The sequence below is a fragment of the Ptiloglossa arizonensis genome, chromosome 9 (genome assembly GCF_051014685.1).
Source record: "Ptiloglossa arizonensis isolate GNS036 chromosome 9, iyPtiAriz1_principal, whole genome shotgun sequence".
Lineage (NCBI taxonomy): Eukaryota > Metazoa > Arthropoda > Insecta > Hymenoptera > Colletidae > Ptiloglossa > Ptiloglossa arizonensis.
Window position 1 is genome coordinate 2,230,566 of NC_135056.1, and position 23,546 is coordinate 2,254,111.

Below are 23,546 nucleotides of genomic sequence, written 5' to 3' on the forward strand. Positions count from 1 at the left end.
TTTTATTGGTTTATAAAATTTGAATACGCTACCGGTACAGCTACCACTGTAATTAGTGTGCTCAAAATAGTAGTACCTGCTTGTAGTACTGATTCACGTAATAGTAATATTAGAAAAGATTACAAAGACATTTTAAGATCAACTATGTGTGAGACATCAATTCCAAGAATCATATTTTTAAAAATGTGATTCTTATACTCGATTGACAGTATTCGCATGCAGTTTGATAACTTGTTTGATTCTATGTACGTAACACAGATCACTTTCATAAGTTAAACACACAAATAGATTTTTACTTATGGCTACATCTACTTGTAACGAGTTAATTGTCAATTTCATTGAAAAATATAGCTTTGCAATTTAAAATAAAATGCAAAACTATCATTAAAACAAACAAAATTTATTTATTTATTTATTTATTTGCGAGTTAATTCCCTTCGGTAAACAAAAATACAAAAAATTATGCAGAACCGTTATAGAAAGCTAATAGTCACGTAATATTTTTTTTAAAAAGTAATAGGAAAAGCGAAAAAATGTAGAAATGTACAAAATCTATTGATATTAATATTCAGGGTGATTCGGAAATATATTTCCCTACTTCAAATGATGAATCTACACATTAAAATAAATAGAAAACGTCTTATGAACATATGTCCTGTATTTCTTATTTTTTAAATTATGAAGAATGAAAAAAAATGTTCGAAGTGTCCTCCTCGTGTCTCAGCAGACGTTACTGCCCATCTTAGCATTGAGTTTTACACTTGCTTAAACATGTCAACTATTCCTTGAATAGTCTCAAATCGTTATTGTACCCTTTCTTATAGATTTTTAAATGCATGTCGGTCATTTCAACAGAAGTGTACTAGTTTGCCACTTGTAAATCTGTATTAAACTCGTGAATTTGAGATGTTGACTGAGAGTTTGGATTGTTAACGATGTCTTACGGTATTGTCAATTGTATTGTTCGCAAACATTAAATAACAAGATGTATTAAAGCCACGTCAAACATTTTCTTTAGTTCTTCATAACTCGAAAAGTAAGAGGAATATAGGATGTATGTTCATAAGACATTTTTTATTTATTTTAGTGTGTAGATACATCCTCTGAAATAGACATTAGAGTGGACCTTATTTTTTGATCACTCAAATTTTTATGTGCAATCCTCTAAATTTGTTCTAATTGATAACAAAATAATTTCTACAAAGGACGGAGTTAATAGAACAATGGAAGAGGGTGTCATAGTTAACTTAAAGTTCGAAAGTTTTAATCATTTTAATCTAATTCTATTTGTGATCCTATTTTAAAATTTTTATTGAAGAAGTTGTTATTATTTAATAAAAGTGTTATTTAATGACAAAGTTTATCTACAAGTTTAAATCATTTATTCGAAAGTTTGTGCCTTTAACACATAAGAATCTGTAAATATAGTGTAAAACTCATGGTTTTCTATAAGCATAGATTTACTTGCTACAACTACCTAAAAACCTCCTGATAAAGAAACAGTCGAATGCTCCCCTCCTCCTCTCCCCTCCCCAAATGTCGCGGGTTCTATGAATTGCAATTTAGAAAAAACTAAAATACTGCAAAATAAGTGATTACGATGCAGTTCGAATTCTTATGACGACAGCAGAAAGTTTGGATTATTTAAGTGGTTTTAATGAAAAAATTATTGATCTCGTCATTGCATCCGGCATAGGGAGTAATTAAGCATCGGTGATTTTTTTAATTTAGAAATTAAAAAATCTTTTATATACATATTTCGGCCCTTTTATTTGTCAAAATAAATATAACAGTTCACACCGTTTATAACAGTCATAATCTTCATTATTTTTAATATTGACAAAAATAAATCATTAAACGTACAATTTGTTATACAAAAAGTGATGCTGCAATGTTTCTATTATATATTGTAACGTTAAAATATTTACACTAATGTACCTTTAACAACAAGGAACATGAGATATAGCCATACCATCCCCAATAACTTTTTACTTACAAACTGATAAGTAGATTCATAGAAGATAAATACTTAGAAAGGTTTATATCATTCGACTACGAAAAGAAGACACAGCATGTTTACATCTCCAATCCTGTCGTAGTCCACTGCCACTCCTACAATCGCTAGTAAGAATCGCCATTGGCTGAACCTGGCGATGAAGATTAACGGTGACCATAGTGAGACCCAGTGAGAGAGAATACTGCGACATTGGCGTAGTCTTCTAATCAAAATGTTAGCTATTGAGAAACAGAATGATTTCGTTCTTGTTTTAATACTATCACTGATTCGATAACTTGCTCGTATTGAAAAAATGAATACCATTTAATATGCGTAATAATCATTAATATTTTGAAAATTATTTATAGCGAAAAAAACTAATTTGTATTTATTAAATATAGTATAACTCCGCTTATACTCATTTCTATCTACATGAATTCTATATAATTACAATTTACACAAAAACAGGTCATACTAAAATTAAATCGAGCATAAGTTTTACATTTTTTTACATTACAAATTCTCCGAGAAGCTACTGCCGTCTAAATCAGTTGAATCATAGGAATCCGATGCAGTTGACTCTGCAGTTTCAGTATCGACTCGAAGTTGTCCCTATGAAACAGTTCCCTAGAAAATTTGTAATGCAAGAAACAAAAGTTATACTTATTTTAATACTAACATGACTTTTTTTGTGTAAATTGTAATTATACAGAGTTTATCTTGATAGTAATGAGAATACGCAGATTTATATTATTTTTAATAAATACAAATTAGTTTTTTTCGCTATAAATAATTTTTAAAATATTAATGAGTATTACGCATATTAAATTGTAGTCATTTTTTCATTACGAGCAACTTATCGAATCAGAGATAGTACCTAAACCATAAGCAAATTATTCTGTTTATAAATACTCGACGCTTTTTTTGGTAGCCTACACCAATGCACCTTACCTACGAATTCATTCTTACTCGAACTTGAGATCACCGCCGTCAGTCTTCGTCACCGTCTTTGGTCAATAGCGGTCAACACCTGCGATGGTAGGGGATTCAACTGACTAGAACTAGAGTGAGGATATTAACATGCTGCGACTTCTTTTGTCGGCCGAACGATACCAGTACTCAATCTCATAACTCCGTCAATTTTACAAACTTTAAATAAAATTTTAATTGTATATTCGTAAATATACATATATTCAAGAAATGGAAAAAGAAATTCGACTATTTGAACCGATAAATTATAAAATCCTTTTAAGGAAAAAATTTTAATTCATTCAAAAATTGCTCATATTTTAAAAGTTCAGCAGAAAAGTAAACATTTGATTGAGACAAAATTTTGTAGCTTATTTTACAATGATATAAACTATAAAAAGATAGCATTAATTTCGTTTTAAATTCTATTTATTTAGGTTTTTAATCGCATCGCTCTGAATAACTTTTTTTAAGATGGCTTGACAATGTATAGTATTTCTGCTAAGCGGGATAACCTAAAATAAAAATTCAGAAACTCTTGAAACATTGATAATTAAACATTTTCATTTTCGTAAAAATGATTAAAATGCAGCTATTTGTATTTAACACAGTTTTTTGTTTATATCTTCCAACATTATTGCAAATTTTAAAAATATCCATCGACAATATCTAATGTATATTATAGTAAAGGTAACTGTAAAATCTCAAAGTAATCAGTTAATTAGATCTTGAAATATATTGCATTCCAAACGTCATTTTTCATATGTCTTTTTCGCTTACCAGTATCAGCCAGTCCTACTTCGTACATATGACCCTCTGCTTCAGTTTCAGTCTCTTACAAAACCGATGGAAAAGATCTATGGGCGATTCAACTTTCTTTAGAACTTTCAAACGTTCATTTGTTGGCTATTTGTATCTTAGCTTTGTCGAGTGTGTTATTAGCCCTATTGTTATGTTTATAATACTCATAATTAGTAGTCGGAATTCTTGCTAGATATCGGGCCCTTTACTACGTAATATTGGATACAATATCGTTTTTATGTTGAGGGCCTCCTCGACGACATAGGCCTAATTTATTGCGCCGACGATATACTGATGCTGACTGTCTGGGCCCCCATGTAGGTGGACAGCCTACCCACCTCCTGGCGGAGCATGACACTACTGCGCCAGATCCATATGCGGCTAACCTTGCAAGTTCTTCGCGAATATTAGACGGTATCTTACGAGGCGGAGGTCGTTCTGTCGGGACTTCCCTCGCTATACCTTCTCACAAACTTGCACGCGGCATATTATCATAGCCGCTGGGAGACACGCGGTATATTATCATAGCCGCCGGGAGGCACGCGAGTGTAACCCTACCAAAAACTGATAACATTCCTTTTGCATACGTTCCCATAACAACTCATGAGACTCTTTCCGTTCCCATAATGACGCACTCCTTACATAACGCAGGACACTCAGAACAAGAACAGATATGTCCTGGCATGACGAAAAGTAGAAGCCCTCAAGCGCCAGATCCTGCAGTCTATGTTGTAGTAGCAATAATGACTGGTCTAGCCAACTGCTGGACAGTGGACGTTAGAGCTATTCGATCATTCTTGAGGGAGTGGTAGAATGGAGGTTTCGGTGGTCTTACCCACCGGATGGTGAAGGTGCTGTCCGAGCATGGATGGTTTGAGCGGTACCTAAACCTAATTAGAAAGGCAGCAATGGCGCGTTGCTAGCACTGTTCCAGCAACCAAGATACGACACAACACACCCTAGAGGTGTGCTCCGCATGGACGGATAAGCGACGTGTCCTGATGGAGAAAATTAGCACGAGTCTCTCACTGCCTGGTAAAAATCCACCTATGTCGATTTTCGCGCAAACTACAAAAAATGAGTTAACTATAGCACCAGAATATATTACAATAATCTCTTACAATAATTCTGACAAAACTTGCTCGTCCTACAAGAACCAAGGTACAAGATATAATATTCGGAAACGTGTTTGAATTCTTAAAGTATTTGTAGAAACGATACGATCCAAGAAGAAAATTGGCATACTTTCAAGGAGAAATGTCATGTTTAAGAATCTATGACAGTGAATCTTTAAACGGATATGTTGACAGAGAGAGAAAGTCGTCTTGTTAAATTATTAAGAAAATGGAAAAAGACCTACTGCAAAATTTCTTTGGTGGATTACGTCATGTCGTGTTACTACATTGGACAAGGAGATTAAATCACTTAAAGAAGCATTCGACACCATTTTACAGATTGATTGTCTTCTTAAGAACAGTCACGCGTCATCGCAGTTTCCAGGGACAAACAAACCAGACACAACTACATAGACGATTACCACAATAGGAGATGGACGTGCGAATGAGACTGTCGACACCAAGTTGCTTATCCTTGGTTACATTTCCCCCTTCGTACCATTGTAGAGTATGGAGCGAGAGAACATCTGATTCTAAAACGAAGGATGAAAAGCGCCCAAAGTATGCAGCAACAATAACACTTAACTAAAAGAATACTTCACACTCTCCGTGTTACCTTATTCATGCCTCTGAAGAGGAAACACCTCGAGGAACACACAATGTGAGCAATCAATCACTGCTCTTTTAGTAGATTTGTGGTTTCATATGTCGGTTGATCCATCATTAGAAAATTGCATACTATTCGTTATATGTTTCCCTCTAATATTTTCTTCTTGAAAATGCATGAACTGTATTCTAACAATATCGATTAAACGCTTCATTTTCTTTTACAGCTGATTTTTTCGTAGAATAATTCAGTTATCTTGATAATATTCTTTTATTTTATTAGTCATATTTGATTACCACAGATGAAAAGTGGATTTTATATAATAATGTAATAAAGAAAAGATCCGGATAACGGAAAAAACTTCAATACTATATTGTTATCGAATCATTAAGGAATCACAATTGTTGGTGATGCTAAGCAATGGACAAGTTTTACGTCTTATTCTATGATATACGAAAAGTGAAATTAAATGCTTTGGCAAAAATTGAGCGACCATTTATGGTACTTATCACTAAAAAATGTGGTATTATAATTTTTTGATCCATTCAAAAAAGAATGATTGAAGTACTTGACAAAGAAAGCGAATAAAACCGTAAAGAATTGATCATTTATATGGAAGATATGGGACGATATATGCATAGATGTTATTCTGAATTATTTTGTTTCTAGACAAACATTAAACTTCTTCTCTAAGTTTCATATAAATATAGAGTTTGTGTCTAAGGACCCAGTATTATGAGAAGCAGATGGTAATTATAATGCGCCAACAAGAATTGTAGGAAATTTTGAAATCGTTAATGATTTTACAGAATAAACAGTAAACTTAATGAAGAAGTATTTAATTTTTATTATATAAAAGGAAAAAGAGAGACAAATTGAAAATAAATATAAACAGTGTTATCCCTAGGTAAGTAAAAAAATATTAAAACAAGATTTATAATAAATGTGTACCAATATTTACAAATTTATATATTTAGTAATAATACAACTGTGTAAAAAACTGTGTAAAGATAGAATTAATAAAAATATTTTTATTATCATTTTTTTTTTAATACAATACTAATTTATTCTTTGTTCAAACAAATTATTTCAATTTTTAATAAATAACTTTTTAACTAAAATGACATCTAACAATCAAATGACATGCTAAAGTCTATATTTCCTATTTTTAGTGGAGTTTAATGTTTTTGCATAAACAAAACCTGTGTATTATGATACGTTTTTCCGTGATCCGATCGATCTGATTTTTTAAAGAATTTATTTTTTCACTAAGTGGCACAAATTAAAGACTACCAAAAAGAAATTTTTACCAAGAGTATCGCGTACAGTAGATCATTAAATTACCTTCTAAACTTTATGTTAAATTCTTATATCAATTCATTAAATTCTTGTATCAGATTATTTAACCGTTATCCGTCCCTCATTTTCCTAACTTAATTTGCCCTTTAGTGTCAAATTGATACAATGACAAAGAATTAAAATAAAAAGTAGACTATTAAATTTGTAAACTTTTTTATTGAAACCAAGAAAGTGAGTATTCTTAGCCTTAGTATTGCTCGCAGTCGTCATAAATAATAAAACCTTCTTGTGGTATCCCTTAAATTCTCTGAATAATTAAAGTAGTATTAACTGCTCGAGGAATTCGAGTACGTAACGCAATATATGGGTGCACTAGAGAATGTTCAATTTCTATCGAAAAGAGGCGTCTGCAAAAGTTCTTTTTCTTTTGAATCCATGTAACATTCAATGATGTAAATATAATAATTAGGTGAAAGAACCACTGCCATTGGCCTATTTGTTCCACGTTTACAGCGATACGTGTCAACTATTTCATCTAAAACATTTACGTCTCCTTTTGTACCGTTATAGAATTTTATTATTTCAAGTATTTTGTTTTATTCTAGCCCTATTTACTTTTTATTATGTGCTTAACAATGTAATAAATCGTCATCTTTTTAAAACTTAAAAAACCATAGTTGTTTTTACTTTATGATAAAAAATTAGTTCAGAATAGTATATGGGCTCTTTCTTCATGTCGATCAACAATAACGGAATCTCTACTTTGTTTTTTTGAATAATACCTATAATTCGTGTGACGTAAAAAAATGTCCGTTAGTCACATTACGTTCTCTTAGCCCTTCTGTCTGTTATAGTGGAACTGTTATAGTCTGGTATAAATTTCCATATTATACGAGTAAAATGTTTTTGAATCCCTGTCCAGAAACACGTTCACCATACGAATGATAAACCCTAACAAATAATAATAAAACAAAATATGCACATAATGTACAAACGTCGAGGTAAAATTCCAGATATCTGAGGCAGATCCTCAACAGTCACTGGTGTTTCGAGAAGCACTTTCAGTCACTGGCCCCACGGTTGGAGGAGATAGTCGGCGCTCTGAGCCGGCTTCTCTCCAACTTGCAGAGTCCGAGCAACTGGGTTCACCACTTCTATGCGGGCATGGTTCGTCGGTAGCTCAGTATAGGACCCCCATCTGGGCGGGCAACCTAGCAACCTCCTGACGCTACCAGACTGTACTGCATCAAGACCACAAGCGGATGGCGTTGCGGGTCACTATAGGACGATGTCCTACAAAGCAACCGTTCTTCCGGAGCTTCTTTCGTTAGATCTGTTCGCAGGCTCGTACGCGACTTTCTACAAATAATGCTGCAAGTCCCGCGAGTGCGGGGAGATTCTGACGGGCCGGAAGGTGGACACTCTTAACTGCCAGGCCCGACAGTCCATACTACTGCAATAGCAACAGTGACTGGCTCAACCGGCGTTTAACCAGCGAACTATCGAAGTTGTCCAGCCGCTCCTGCTGAAGTAGGTAGACAGAGGCTTTGGTACTCTCACCCATCGTACGGTACAGGTGCTACCCGGGCACGGTTGCTTCGAACGATACCTGCGCCGTATAGGGAAGTAATCGACTGTGCACTGTTGACACTGTCTCGCAGACCAGGACACGGCGTAACATACCTTAGAGAAATGCCCTACTTGGGCGGGTAAGCGCCATGTCCTGGTCGGTATGATGATGAAGGGGGAGGGGGGACCTCTCGCTGCCGAACGTGGTGAGGGCTTTGCTCGGCAGCGAGAGAAACTGGACGGCCGTGGCCTCTTGCGAACGCATAATATCGCAAAAGGAGACCGTGACGCAGCATTGGCGAGCGGGCCAACAAGTGTCGCGGAAAGTCCCTCTAATAGTGGCAGGCGAGGGCGCGTTAGCCTCGTGCGCCAGCTCCACCTCCCCTCATCTGACAAATTTGTTCTCGGAAGAAGAACTGGCTCCTCTCCCCGAGGGCAGAATCGAGATATTCGCCGCGTCGATAGCGGACGAGCGACTTGTCCCATCTCCAACCCATCGAGCGCGGCTTTGGGACTCACGAACGGCTGTGAGATTTGGACTTGCGACTGCTCTACGCAGAACCCCCCAGAAAGAGCAGTGGCGGAACAGCGTGACTCTACCCTGCCGCCCTAACATGCCGCTGCCGGTGACTATAGTCACAATCTAGCGTCAAATGGCGCAGACTCCGCGAGAAGAGAGGGGGAGAGGAGAACACCAGGGAGCCTTGCTCATATGCTGCATCCGTTGTCTCTCCGGACCTGGGGCGAAAATGGTCACCGTGGTGGTTTTAATGAATAAAAGGCCCCAAGGGGTCGGTGGCACCTTTTAAAAGATTTCCTCACGTTAGAAAAAAAGCTCGTAGACGAACCGTATACAAAATTCAAATTTCTTCCTAAAGCTCTTTTTACTTTTTTTTTTTTTAAATAAATAAAGTTATTTGTATATTGCATAAGTCGCAGACATTTGGATTTGATTTCGTTATAAGGTGTTTATGGGTGAGATTTGTGTGCCCAATTCTAAGTTTTGTTATGATTGATTCAATATCTTTGACATTGTTGCAGACTTTGCAGATGGTTGTCGGTTTTGATGTTTTCCATTTTTCGTTCCAAGCTTTTTTTATTTCTCTGGTATGGTTTTGGAGATCTTTGTGATAGACTGGTTTATGCTTTGTATCAATATTGTTGTTTATTGCCTATTTTGCAACTAGATCAGTCTCTTCATTTTCTGTAATGCCAACATGTGAGGGGATAGTAAGAATAATGAATTTATCATGTGTCAATTTTCTTATTTGTTTTAGGGCTTGTAGGGTGGCATAAGCTTCATTGAACATCACTGAGAAATTATTTAGGAGTTTGAACTGTAATTTTCCTTTTGGGGGTACAAACTGCATATATTGTCCCCTCGTTTGATTTTGAAGCATCCGTAAAAATTTGTTAATATTCTGGGAATTTATTTACAAGTTCGTAAAAGGAGGCTCTAAATGCACTTTGCTGTGCATCTTTGGATTTGCTTGGGATTTCATCAAAGACGTTGGAGGGTATGCACGTTCATGGTGAGAGTTTAGTACATCTTTGAGGGAGAATAGGAGGTATATTAAACTGCAGATCTTGTGTGTAGTAATGTATTCGTGTGAATAGGAGAGTAGGGTATTTGGATTTCCTAACGGAGGCATTCGGAAAGCTATTTGTCCTGAGTATTTTGCAGATAGATGTTGGTATTTTCGAGATTGCGTAAATTAAGTACAACTGTCTTCTTCTGACTTCGAGGGGTGGTAATTTTACTTCACTTAGTATCGCTGTAGTAGGACTGGTGCTAATAACTTTATGTTATTCAGTGCAATGAGAAATAAGGTGATGCTCATTACAGAGCCTTATGATACACCGTTTGTAATTTTTATTTAGCAAGATAAATGACTATTAGCTCGGACATACATACGGATAGCATATTCCCGGATACATTTAAGTTCTATAAGATATAAATGATTCTTGTTCTCTATATCATGTCATGAGTTTTCTCGATGTCTAAGCATACTGCATAAGATGCTGATTTTTCCAGAAAGTTTCGCAAATGTTTAAGTCTAGCACAGCGAGGCTGTAAATCATTAGTCGGGATTTTCTGAAGTCATTTTAATCGGTGCCAAGAATGTTATTTGACCCTAAGAACTATCTTACTCTCGTGTTTAAGATTTTTACAAGGAGTTTGCATGGATAACAAGTGTGGGCTATTAGCCAATAGCTTTCAGCATGTGTTTTTTCTTTTCTAGGTTTCAATATAAGCAAGACGAGTTCTTATATTGCCACCTAGTTCCTGCCACTTAACCAAAAATAACTTGTTTTTATTAACTTGTTTTCCTGCTGGTGGGAGTTATTTAATAAATGTGTTTGGAATATTGTCGGGTCCGGGGCTCGCATTTTTAACGAAGTTTACGGCAGAACGAAGTTCTATTCGAATTTTATTTATATGTGAGTTGTTTTATGCTGGAGCATTATGATAATTGATATTTCTTTTCATTTTATTTTTAATATTAAGGAACTTTTGGTCGAAATTTTCGTCGCAGAGTTTCTGGCAAAGGTTTCAACTAGTATGTTAGCTATGTTTTCGAATTATCGGATTTAATAATTGTGTTTATTTGGGTGCTTCTTTTGTAACCGATAATTGCTTTTAAGTTCGTCCATGTTTCTTCATTCGGAGTTTTGTTTTTTAGCGAAACGATGTATTCCATCCATGAGTTCCTTTTAGATTCTTCAGAGATTTCCTAGCCATTGCCCTTCTTCGTTGGAATACTATTCGATTAGCATTAGTTTTATGTTTTCTGAATATATATTGAAAGCATATTTTTTATCTTTAATTGTACTCTTACATTTTGGATTCCACCATAACAGGTTTTTAGTATCTGTTCTACCAGAGATTAAAGGAATAGATTTTGATGTCGCTTTGATGATTTGTTCTTTGAAGTTTGCTATCGAACGACAAAACATATTGAGCAACCTAGTACTATACTATTCAATAAGTTTTATCGAATGACAAAAGTTATTGAACAACCTAGTATAATTTGGATGATGTTAAGTATTCGAAAATGTTAAACACCGAAGGGCTGCAAAAAACTAAGTCTATTATACTATAGGAGCAATTTGCTGTATTAAAGTGTGTTGGTACCAGTTCTGTCTTGAATATTATGTTCTCAATTATGTTTACTTTGGCGTCTGTACGTTCCAAACACCAGAGTGTACTGTGGTAGTTTAAATCACCTAAGAAGAGAAACGGTTTTGGAAGTTATAGGATGAGATTAATAAAGTCGTATTCGTGGAGCTGGTAACTGTTTGGTATTTGGTTATATATATGCAAATGCATATTCATTTTTTATGTACGGCGACTGCTATAAAATTAGTTGTGAGCGACAGTACTGTGTATGTTACGTTGTGCTTCAAATATATTGCTACTCTTCCACTCGCACTTGCAGCGTGTGTTCTGTTTTTAAAAACAACGTTAAATCCTTTTACATTAATGGTTTTGTTTCCTTTAAAGTTTTTCTCTTGCAGACATACTATGTTTGGCTGTTGATCATGGAGAACTTTGAGCAAAAATCCTACTATTCGATAAATCCTATCTACGATCCTATTAAATCGATTTTATTAACTTAAATCATTTATGTGCGAGTATAATTCTTTACACGAAGTTTACGTGTTCGGTAAATTTTAACGCTACCTCTTCAGATTTAGAGTTGTTATGTACTTTTTCGAGGAAGTTTTTACATTTACAGTAGTTTAACAATTTGTTTGATTCATCCAGTATTTGTGTTATAGACTGAAGCTTTTCTTATAAATTTTTGTCTTTACTAAATTTTTTCAAGGAGATGACTTTCTCTGGCGTCTTTGGGGCTGTAGCTTTTGGTTCGAATTTCTGGGAGGTGCTATTTGAATTACCTGAAAAATCGTTCGAGTTATCTGATATTTTTTATCCGGTACGTTTTATTGTTACCGGGCGTGTGTCTGTGTCAATTATAGTCGTTTCGTCTTTTTGGTTGATGTTATGATGTTCTTCCGTTTTATGCGTCACTCTATTATTGATTTCCATTTGCACTGTTTTCGATCCTTGGTCAACCGATATCGTTTCATTTTCACTTCACACGCAGTTTCTGACTATATGTCCTTCCTGCTCACAACTAAAGCATTAGATTGAGTTCGTTGAAAGGTAGATCCAATATGTTGTTTGGTCGTACTCGATTTTTATAGATTCCAGTTGCTTGTTTATGACCTCTGGATACACATGTACTTGACGGCGAAAACTGAAAACGTGTACAAAAACATTTTTCTTCTGGTATGCCAGCTCGCAAGAATGAAACAGTTAATTCTCTCTTTATATTTAATTTATCAAAAATTTCTTTCATTATCGAATAAGTGATTGTCGAGTAAATGTTTGACAATATTATACATTTATTTGATATACGTGACATGAAACTGATGTTAGCTGGTTTTGTAATTTTTCCTAATGCATAAGCATATTCTTTAATTTGGATACCTTCTTTGGCGTCAATTATAATCGCTTGTTCTTCTTTTTTTTTTGGAAAGTATTCGCATTGAAGAACGGTAGCGTAACTTCTACGTTGGGCTATAGTGGGTTAGTTATTCACAGAAACCATGTCGGTGAATGGGATTTCACTGAGATATGCCCCGATTTTGGAGAGATTGGTGTTTAAAAATCACTTACTTCACAGTTTAAAAATTTATTTCAGTACTTATTTCACTAGATTGAAATTGCAGCACTTTACATTAAGAAAACTTTTATTAACTGGAACTCGCGTGCACAATACATACAATGTTTATATGGTACCCACGTTCGACCGTGGTCCGAGTGAGAATTCTCACTCGTTCTTGATTTATACGGAAATATGGATTTATATTGCCAAACATAATGATTATTATTTGGTTTCCTCCCGAGATACACAGTATAATAACTATATACTTTATTTTTATACTGAAAATATTGTAATTCTTCTGATATCTAATATTAGAAGTACTTCTATCTGATTATCTAATATTTCATGTATAGTTTTTCTGAAAGAAACCCCTCATAGCAACTAAGTACGTTAATTGTAATAAATATTCAACAAACTAATGCATCGTTTTATTTTAACTTATTAAAGAGCATTTATGTTCAAAATCGTTCTTTTGTCTTTATAAATATCAGTAGTTTTACTAAAACAGGAAAGAATACATAACAGAATTATAAATAAAAAGTTTTATTTGTATTAATTAAGTTTTATAATGAACGAATAAAATTCCATTTTTCGACTTAAGCTATATAATTGCTACAATAATTTATTTAAACAAAAAATTAAGATGTATTATTCAATGTATTTTGAACACATTGCACATATTTCTTGATGATAATGATTTTGTTATATGATGTAAATGTTATATTTTGTCTACAAGCAAAATTGTTGGTCTCAAGAACGTAGAACATGAACGAAAAGTCATCAATAATCGATCCAGTAAGGAACGGGTTAAAGTACAAATTTATAAAATATTTATGCGAAGTATGAAATTTTGCGACCAATATAAATTTGAGAATCTACCTTACTTATATTCCTATATTTTAGCGGATAAGAAAGATAATCTTATACAAAAGTAATGAATAACAAATATGTAATGACAGTTTGAGAAACTACAAACTATTGCTGATGTATTTTAATACAAAACGTTATTATATGCAATAATGACAAAAGTTATTAGATAATCACAGCATAGACATTACGGCACTATACAAGCTTTATTGACTATACGTAATCTTTGACACTTTAATTGTGGAATTGCTAAAATTTCGATTGTCCATATTTGCATAATGATTAGAATAATTATTATAAAAAAAATATTATTAAAATTTTACTGTTGTTGTAATATGTATTATTATTTATTATTATAAAATCTAATTTAAGATGTACATATACATTATATCATTTATATCCGAACCTTTCAGTTGTTTACTTAAACATTATTCGTTTAATTACGATTAATTACAAGATATGCTTACGGAAAATTATTCCAAAAGTTAATGTAAATATAGTCGTATTTAATATTATTTTAATCGTGCAAATCTCAATAATCCGATTAAAGTAATCTTGTAAATAATATAATAAAAACAAATTTCTCACTTCGATAAGTCAATACCAGTTGAGACATGAAAATTAAAATTACAAATAACGCCGAGGTTGGCTGAAATGATCAGTTTTAGGAATTGGTGGTGATAAATTACGCTCATATAAGCGGACAAATATGTAATCATATATCTGGACACTACTGTATTCGAAATTAATTACATTGAAAGATAATATTTATAACCCTCATTATGTCATCAATATTAATTCTTTCTTAAATAAAACAAAGCGTATTTTGATATAGAGAAACAATTTAATGATAAACGTTTATAAACACATACTCACGAAGAAAACGAAATTGAAGAAACAGAGAAAATACTTGGCACATTGTGAAGTACAGGCCATTTTGGCTCCTTTAACTTAAGCTGTATCTGTAACTAAATAAAACAAATGCTTTTTAGTCCTGTCACTCACACGATATTGCGATACAATTTATTTTAATAATAGTCTAGTAACAAGTAATTTGTCGTTCAATCGATAAACCTCTTATGACTAATTTTTGTTTCAATTTGTTAATGATGTTTAATAAATCTAAAAATAGCAAATTTTAAAATTGCGTTAAAATTGCAAAATTTAATTATACAACATTTCATCGAGAAAACAAATTTTTCGGATATTCTTCTCTTCGTCATTTTAAATACTCAATATGTAACAAAATAAGTATCGTCTCTGGAACCCTTCTAGAACGATGCAAGGCGAATATAATAACAAGATAAAATAAAATCCGATTAAATTGTCAACGTATGAGATTAAAATAAATTTTAACGATTATTTCAAACAAATAGCGTGTACTAATCACATAGAAAGCCTTTGCAATACACTAGTCACTAATTTAAGACATGTTTGTCGTTGGAATTATCGTAGGTGGATAACAAGAAGAAATAGAAATTAAGCTAATTGAGCCGAATTTGTGTTAATCAAGAATATGTCTTAGTAGATGTATATTACAGATATACCAAATTATCTGTACTTAAGACATAATCTTACATTCGTAAACAAATCAATTAACAAACGTAACTTTCTTTAGAATTTTGAATAGAACATTTATACAATAAACGTAAATTGTAAAACACTTTACAAGACTAAATTATACATTATTAAAATACGATCATAAATTAAGTAGCTATGGAGATAAGAGAAACACGGTAATTATAGTATCAGTATTAATACAACAACTATTCAGAGTTGATAGTTATTTAAATTAGACCTTAAAATACTCATTTGTTATTTAACCTTAATTATGGTAGTAATCTAGAACGTCCTTAATTGCATTTCACTCAATTCCACTGTTTTTAACCCTTTAAGTGAATCTCACTTGTCTTCGTTTCTTTTAGAAGCAAAATAGTCGAAAATGGATAACAACGCTATCTTAAGCGTTACAATGTTTATATGGAAACCTACACTCCCTTACTGAAAGTGTATTTGACTTTTGGAAAAATAGATGTTGTGTGATATCTCAAATTTTGTGATAAGTTATAATAGGAATAAATATTTTGATTCTTAGATTAGAACGCTGAAACTTTATAGGCCTATTTATACATGATTCAGCTAGGTATGTGAACTTTTTTGTGTCTATATACATAAATTACATACGTACGTACATACATATATGGATACCTTAATGTATATATACATATATACATTTATAAATAGGCTTGTAAAGTTTTATATTTATACCTTTATTTGTATTTACATATTATAATATATATAAGTATATGAAATTGTGTGTGTGTGTGAGTATGAGCGAATTAATTTTTTTAAATAGAGTTATATATTTGTTTATTCGAATCAATCAATTTGACCTTGAAATCCCCCCTTCCTGCCTTGAAACTATCCAAAAAGCAACCATTGATACCACATAAAGTGTCCTTCCACACCAAACGTTTTATGGGAACATTTATTGCAAAGCGGTAAAATTTGCAACTGTTAAGGCGTGATCAATTTTTCGAACATACTATACGTAGGTTCGAGCTAACCTTAGATTTGTCGTCTTTTTATTTACATTCATTAAATACTTTTTCATTTCCTAACCATATCACAATAATCAATATTTATTTACAAATGTCTCAACAGAAATTTTTTAAATCTTTTTTCCCAAAATATACATAAAAGTAATTTTAGTACACTTTTTACACCACCGCTTCTCAAATGACAAGTCAAATACCTTGTCAATTACGGTATTGCTTAACATTTCCTACACTAAATTAATATACAAAGTGAATCGCGAGAAATAGAACTTTGAAATAATTCCATTATTCATCCTTTTATTAAAAAACTTCTCAAGATAAAATTTCGCTTTGACGAAATGTCCTCAGTAATAGAACAAATATTGTCAAGATCATTTTTGTATACAATTTCAAATACATCAGTACTTTTTTTAAATAAAATTATATATATTTTTATTATAGTATATCGTCAATACGAATTTGACGATCTAGCATACTATGACCTTGAAATAACTTTGAACTGAGAAATTCAGATTTAATCACAGACGTAATTACCTTATTTGAATTAAATTAAATGTTAAAAATGATGACCTTCAATATCAATACATACGCGTGATCGTCCTGCAAGATTTCGAACGACTCTATCCATCACTTCTGATAATATATTTGCACAAGACCTAATTATACATTCTTCAACAAGAAATCAAATACAGTAAGATCAGACGAATACACTACTAACGATATTAACCGTTATATCTAATTCAACGATTTAGATATTTAATATTCAAAAATTCTGTTGCATCAAGTGAAGAATGTGCGAGACAGAGTTATGTACATACTTCTCAAGAAGTGTTTTCTAAAAGTTTTGACAAGATAATAGAATTATAATATTATATCTCGTTGCACTTAATTTATCGGAAATAAAGTGCGGTTCAATTATTTTACTATCAAGAATTCCACACCAGACAATTATACTCTAGAGTCTTTGTTTATAAATTTGTTGTAATCATCGAGGATTATTTTCACTCCAATAATGCATATTTTTTTAATTTATTTGACCACAATTTGTGGAGGTAACTTCATCGGTAAATAATACTTTACTAAAACAAACAGAAATTTTCATGGTTCTTACAATCTTTCCTGTGAAGCTTTTTATAAAGCAATATGATAATAACAGCATTTTCTCGAACGATTTATCTAGTACTTGTATAAGGGTTTGCGTTTATTGTAGCAAAATCATTAATTGCATTTCTTTCATTTATTACACTCTTTAATTCACAGGTGTCTCATATCAACGTTACCAGTTTCGTGAAATGTTTTAATTAAATTTGTATAAACGGTAAAAATGGACATTTACGATTAAGGAACCGATTTTTATACAATCGGGCTGCTTATTTAAGGCAATGACAACTTCCACCATAAATAAAACGCGACACAAGCGAATTGAAAAGTATATCTGAATGAATGTTGGTTTCCCGCTACGAAGATCGAGGCGACTGCCTCGTCGAAATCATCGATATATACTATTATACATTGTTTTCATCAGTGGCTATCCATTTGCAAAGAAAACCGTGCGTCGAAAGACACATGATATCGAAGCAATTACGTTGAAGAATCCATTGTAGTCTAAAGACCAGTGTTGCACGTAGTATTTATTCAAATTGAAAACGAGACTTGAAGATAATCAAACATTTTCGGAAGATTTTATTAGAAGTTGTAGGAGTTTTCCATACTTATAAAATGTGAAATCAAAAGTTTATATGATTAAACATGCAAGGAATGTTGTTATGGACGTATCACTCGGCCACGAAAAGAAGGTACAGCGTGTTGACATCCCCACTTCTGTCGTAGTCCATTACCGTTTCTACGATCATCAGCAAGAATTGTTGACCGAAGACTGAGACGGAAATCACCGACGACTTGCAACGAGACCGAATGAAAGGGAATACTACGGCATTGGCGTAGTCTTCTAATCAAAATGTTAGCTATTAAGAAACAGAATGATTTCGTTCCTGTTCTTCAGATGCTATCACTGATTCGATAAATTTCTCATATTGAAAAAATGAATATGCGTAATATATGTACGTATATATGCGTAAAAATAATATAACATCGCTTATACTCATTTCTGTCTAAATAAATTCTATGTACTTACAATTTATAAAAACAAGTCATACCAAAAATTAAAATAAACATAACTTTTACATTTTTTTTTACACTATCGAATTTATTTATTACGAATCAGTAGTCAGAATTCATAAACATAATAAATATTCAATAAAAACAAAATGATGGATCCAAAATTAAATCATAGTTTGGATGAATCAATTGGGAATCTTAAGAGGTTTATGGTAGACTAAGGAAACACTAAAACTAGTTGTTAACTCTGAGAAAAAAAGTATTCGTTTTTTAGTTATTTAAATTAATAGTAACAGTTACAAAGTTAAATAAATGTGTGTTAGTATGGTTAATCATCCGTACTGTTGAAGCGTTAATTGTGACAACTGTTAGGAAAAATAATCCTACCACCAAACCCGCAAGTTTATGCACCTGGAACCTTTTCAGATATGTTCTTTAAGATTTACTGAACAATCGGAATCAAATCTGACATTTGATGATGCGCTAGTTGCTAAATGTGCAAAGAAGTTACACCTAATTAGAATCAAGTAAAAATTCATTTTTGTTAAATTTGCATTCAACTGAAAACAATAATAAGATTAGTGATTTAATGTATGTTACACATTTCCTTTATATGTATACAAATAAATTATTATAATCTTTCTTTATTACATTTTGTCAGTTACTTGTAATCTTAATATTATGTCTCCTGTTAAAAGTAGCGTCTATTTTCTACTTCATATTCAACATTATATTTTTCATATAAGTTTAAGATATTTTTCGAAAATTTTAATGGGTTTTGATACGTCAACTATCCTACTATGAAATTCTATTAAAAAGAACTCCTTCCTTTGCAGTAAAAAAATTATTTTTCCGTTTTGAACCACTATACGACATAGTCAGCGTCGCGATTTTTGTATTATTCGAGGGAATAAGTTATTCTTTCAAGAAACAAAAGTTATACTTGTTTTAATACTAACATGACTTGTTTTTGTGTAAATTGTAATTATATAGAGTTTATCTAGATAGAAGTGAATAGAAACGAAGTTATATTATTTTTAATAAATACAAATTAGTTCTTTTAGCTATAAATAATTGTTAAAATATTAATAATTATTACGCATATTGAATTGTATTCATTTTTCATTACGAGCAACTTATCGAATCAACGGTAGTACCTAAATCGTAAGCAAATTATTCTGTGTATAAATGATTAACGCATACATTGAACATGGCAATGCATGTGCAGACTAACAAAACATACCATTATTTAAGCTAATTATTAATTAGTAATTAATCTTAACATCATCATCGTTAAAGTACATAATAAATATACTTGTTTTAATCTCTAGTGTGACATATATTACAGTGATGTAAGTTGTTTTTAGTTTTGTTCTCCCTTTTTATTATTTTTATATAATTTAAAAATGATCTTTTTTCTGAAACGAACGTACAAAACTGACCAAAAACGTTTAAATATTATGTACTTGAACCAACTTTCTCGATATATATCGTGTAATTAGTAACTTATTTTACATTTATATAATAATCGCCTATATTTTTTGGCTCACACTTTCCAAACTGTACAAATCAAAGGATGTTTGTATTACTGTACAAGCCTAACAAAATGCCTAACAAAAAATTGCACACATAAACATTAATTCCTTCCTGCTTTAAGGAAAAGTAACTCTGCACCAACAGACTCATCTTTCTTCTCAACAGATATCTTGATTGGTGCATAACTGGTGATTTACTCTTGAAGTGCGTACAGATTAATCCTACAAGTGTACATATTTATATATCATCGTAAATCTTACTTTTGTACTCATTATTTTAAGGAACAATCGTTTAATTCATATTCTTGTTGATAATATTTATTATTGTTAAATTTAAGCTTTTATATATATTTTGCTCTGAGCAAGGCTACACTATCTAGTAGTTAAAATGTCAATTTTTTTTTAATAGTTTTGTAAACATATTTCTTTCGCATCTGTTTTTCTAATGCCCAATAGATATACACAATTTAAAAAATTAATGTAACTCATTATTCTATTATTCATAACAATACTTTAAAGAATGGTAATTTTATTCGAATTGATGATTATTCGGATACTTTGAGCAGTTCATTTAAAATAAGTAACACATTAATAATGTTCTGTTTTAACTTCGCACCATTTCAAACAGTAGGCATAAAAAAATCCGTAAAATCCATCTTTCTCAGATTTAAAATATCAATACATGATCAAATTATATAATCAACTTATTGCTTACAATTTTTTGATAATATCTTGTACTTAAATTATTTCTAACATTATAAGCAAAAAGTTTTATTGCAAACTGAGTAATTTGATAGAATAAATTTCTTCGAATGATTGTCATTTAATATTCGAAAAGTACTTTAGATTAATATTTCAATGTAATATGTAAGAAAGACAAGTAGAATGTAAGTGCTATTATTGAACTAACTGACGAGAAAAATTTACTCAAATAAACCTTGAACACCCGGGGCTTTATATATTCTTAGATTGTCTTCGACATGATCCTTGTATCTGCAGTGTAACAACTGTATAATTTAGACGGACGTGTATTTATGTTACGTTTCGAATATATTACATACGTGGGATTCTTACTTGAAATAATACGAGTGTTATGTGCAGTTCATATTTCGCGGTACTTTGTTTTGCAAAGTTCTATACGGATGTTTGTTCAAATTCTCGTTCTTTTCTTCATATTACTCAAATATTGATAGTATCTCGAGAGAAACCAAAGATTTATTATGCATAAAAACGTATAAAAGTAATGTACCATAAGAAGGAAAATTTCTTTCATTTTTAAACTAAATATTGTTCTAAACTGGTCATTTCAACGACTACTTGTTCGATATTTAATCCGTTTCATGTTCACGGTTCAACGAGTTTCACAACTTTCGATGATGATGCAATAACATATCCGCAAATGTGCCATATCCTTGTTGCATAATGTACACTACACAAGCTCAAAGTACACTCAAGCGAGAAATCCAGAATCGTAGCAACTATTCCTTCAGAGCAATTTCATCTTTCTGTTTGATTAAACAATGAAACTCGTCAGATTGTTTCATTATTTAGATTAGTTATCTCGAAACTGTGAATCATATTATTTGCGAATTGCAATTCTTTCTTTATATGCGTTATTATGCGGCCATAATACTCTTTGCTTTGTAAAAAACTTCGCACAGAACTAGCAGATACATTAATGTCTAAATTATTTTTAAAATGTTCAATAATTTATACAGCATTCAAAGCATAGACTAACACTTTGATGCTGATAATGTTTCCAAACATACTGATAATATTGATCATAATAATTAAAAAGTAAAAACATGATGTATTTACGTTATAGAATCTCTTGTAAACAGTTTAATATATAAACTATACGAATACTTATTACTTCTATATTTCTATCAATTCTCCCTTTTTCCTTGTTAATTTTGCAAGTTATGTACATAGCTAATTTGTTTTGTACTGAGAATATGTACAAACACGTTTTTTATAAAAAGCTAGTTAATAAACGACAGTTTCATGAAATTATATTTGAAATTGATCTATGTATGAATACTATTTACAATCATTGTATATATTTATACTTTTTTAAATTAGTAATAATGTTTTAATTAGTAATAATGTATTAGTAAGTATGTATTGTTCAGATCATTATGACTCAAGGTGAAAATATTATTGATACTGAGAAATTATTTCCTTAGATGAGCTACCAATTTTGTAGCATTGGGATATATGTATATTGAATGAAATAATAACAAAACTTATAAACCATAACTACGCTGACTACGCTCGACGCTAACTACGTAACTCTTTTCTCGACTCGACATGACACGTTTCGTCTAATGTCCAACAACAAATGCTCTCAAAGACACTTCTCTTGCACCCTATATTCTTGTACACATATAGTAATCCCCTTTTATTCTAATTCTTAACCTTTTTCACTCCATGCATCTGGTCACGTTCACCCAAAATTCCTCAGTCTGGCGCCATCTTCAGTTCAGTTCAAACGCTCTTCTTTCATGCCTCGGAAACACTTCTCCCGCTCGTCGATCTCAAACACCTCACATTTTCTCCGGACCACACGCATTACCATACTCGGCCGGCTTGCATTATGTCAGCGTTACAGAAAACTCGCCTGACCCATCTAGACTTATTGTCGCACCTCGAACCGTTACGACCTCCGCGAAGGGCCAGTCGTGCCTTTGCTTGCTCTCGTGCTTTCTCTCTCTCACACACCATTCGCTAGCATCCTACAATACTTGTATTTGGGACAATGAAAATGCTTCTAGAATGTTTATAAGATACAAAAAACAAAACGAAGAATAAAGAATTTTGTCGTATAAATATAAAATCTATACTTTATTTTATTCTGCACTTCTTCTTTAACTCGATGGTTACACGATTTCTTCCGACTCTTTGGTTTTCCACACGTTTTCTATTCTACTTTCAATATTATCGAACGGTTCTGTTTTATACAACCAAGCGTGCATGAATGTTTATACGATAAACGACTATAACTATTCTAATAAGAGTGACTATTTCGAACTTACTCAAACATCTTTCAGTTAAGATATACCTGAATACGAACATTACAACAGCAGCGATATTGACAGAGAAATTTCTAATGCTAAAGCTGGTAACATAGAGCTAGTTACAATTATTAAAAGTATTCTGTCTAAAAATGATAATATAGGGTAAAAATTTGATCCGCCTTTAGAACAACGTTAAATGACAAAAAATATTATAAAAAATGCTCCAATAATAATATCTGCAATTGCACGAATAACTATATAAGAAGTGCATTTGTACTTATATTTATTTCAACAATTCGAAATAAAATAATATAAATTCCTAATATTGAAGAGCAACATATTTTTCAGGAGAAATGAAAAAAAAAAAACAACAACGACAGTGTCGTTTTTTAAGTATATACTGTTTCCAACGAATCTCA

The 23,546-nt window shown here is 32.1% G+C and overlaps 1 protein-coding gene and 1 long non-coding RNA gene across 6 annotated transcripts in view; one reads left to right on the forward strand and one right to left on the reverse strand.

Annotated features, from left to right (window-relative positions):
* Tsp66e (Tetraspanin 66E) overlaps positions 1-23,546 on the reverse strand; it is a 112,058-nt gene that overhangs the window by 44,156 nt on the left and 44,356 nt on the right. For 4 of the 5 annotated variants that reach the window (XM_076320926.1, XM_076320925.1, XM_076320927.1 and 1 more), the window contains exon 2: positions 14,776-14,867. In XM_076320926.1, the coding sequence (XP_076177041.1) occupies positions 14,776-14,835 (60 nt within the window). In that variant the 5' untranslated portion in view covers positions 14,836-14,867. Of the gene's footprint in view, positions 1-14,775; positions 14,868-22,528; positions 22,645-23,546 lie in introns of those variants that run through there. The other variant, XM_076320924.1, reaches the window with a different exon arrangement.
* Positions 1-23,546, forward strand: part of LOC143151614 (uncharacterized) — a 42,556-nt gene that overhangs the window by 16,698 nt on the left and 2,312 nt on the right. The window lies entirely within an intron of this gene.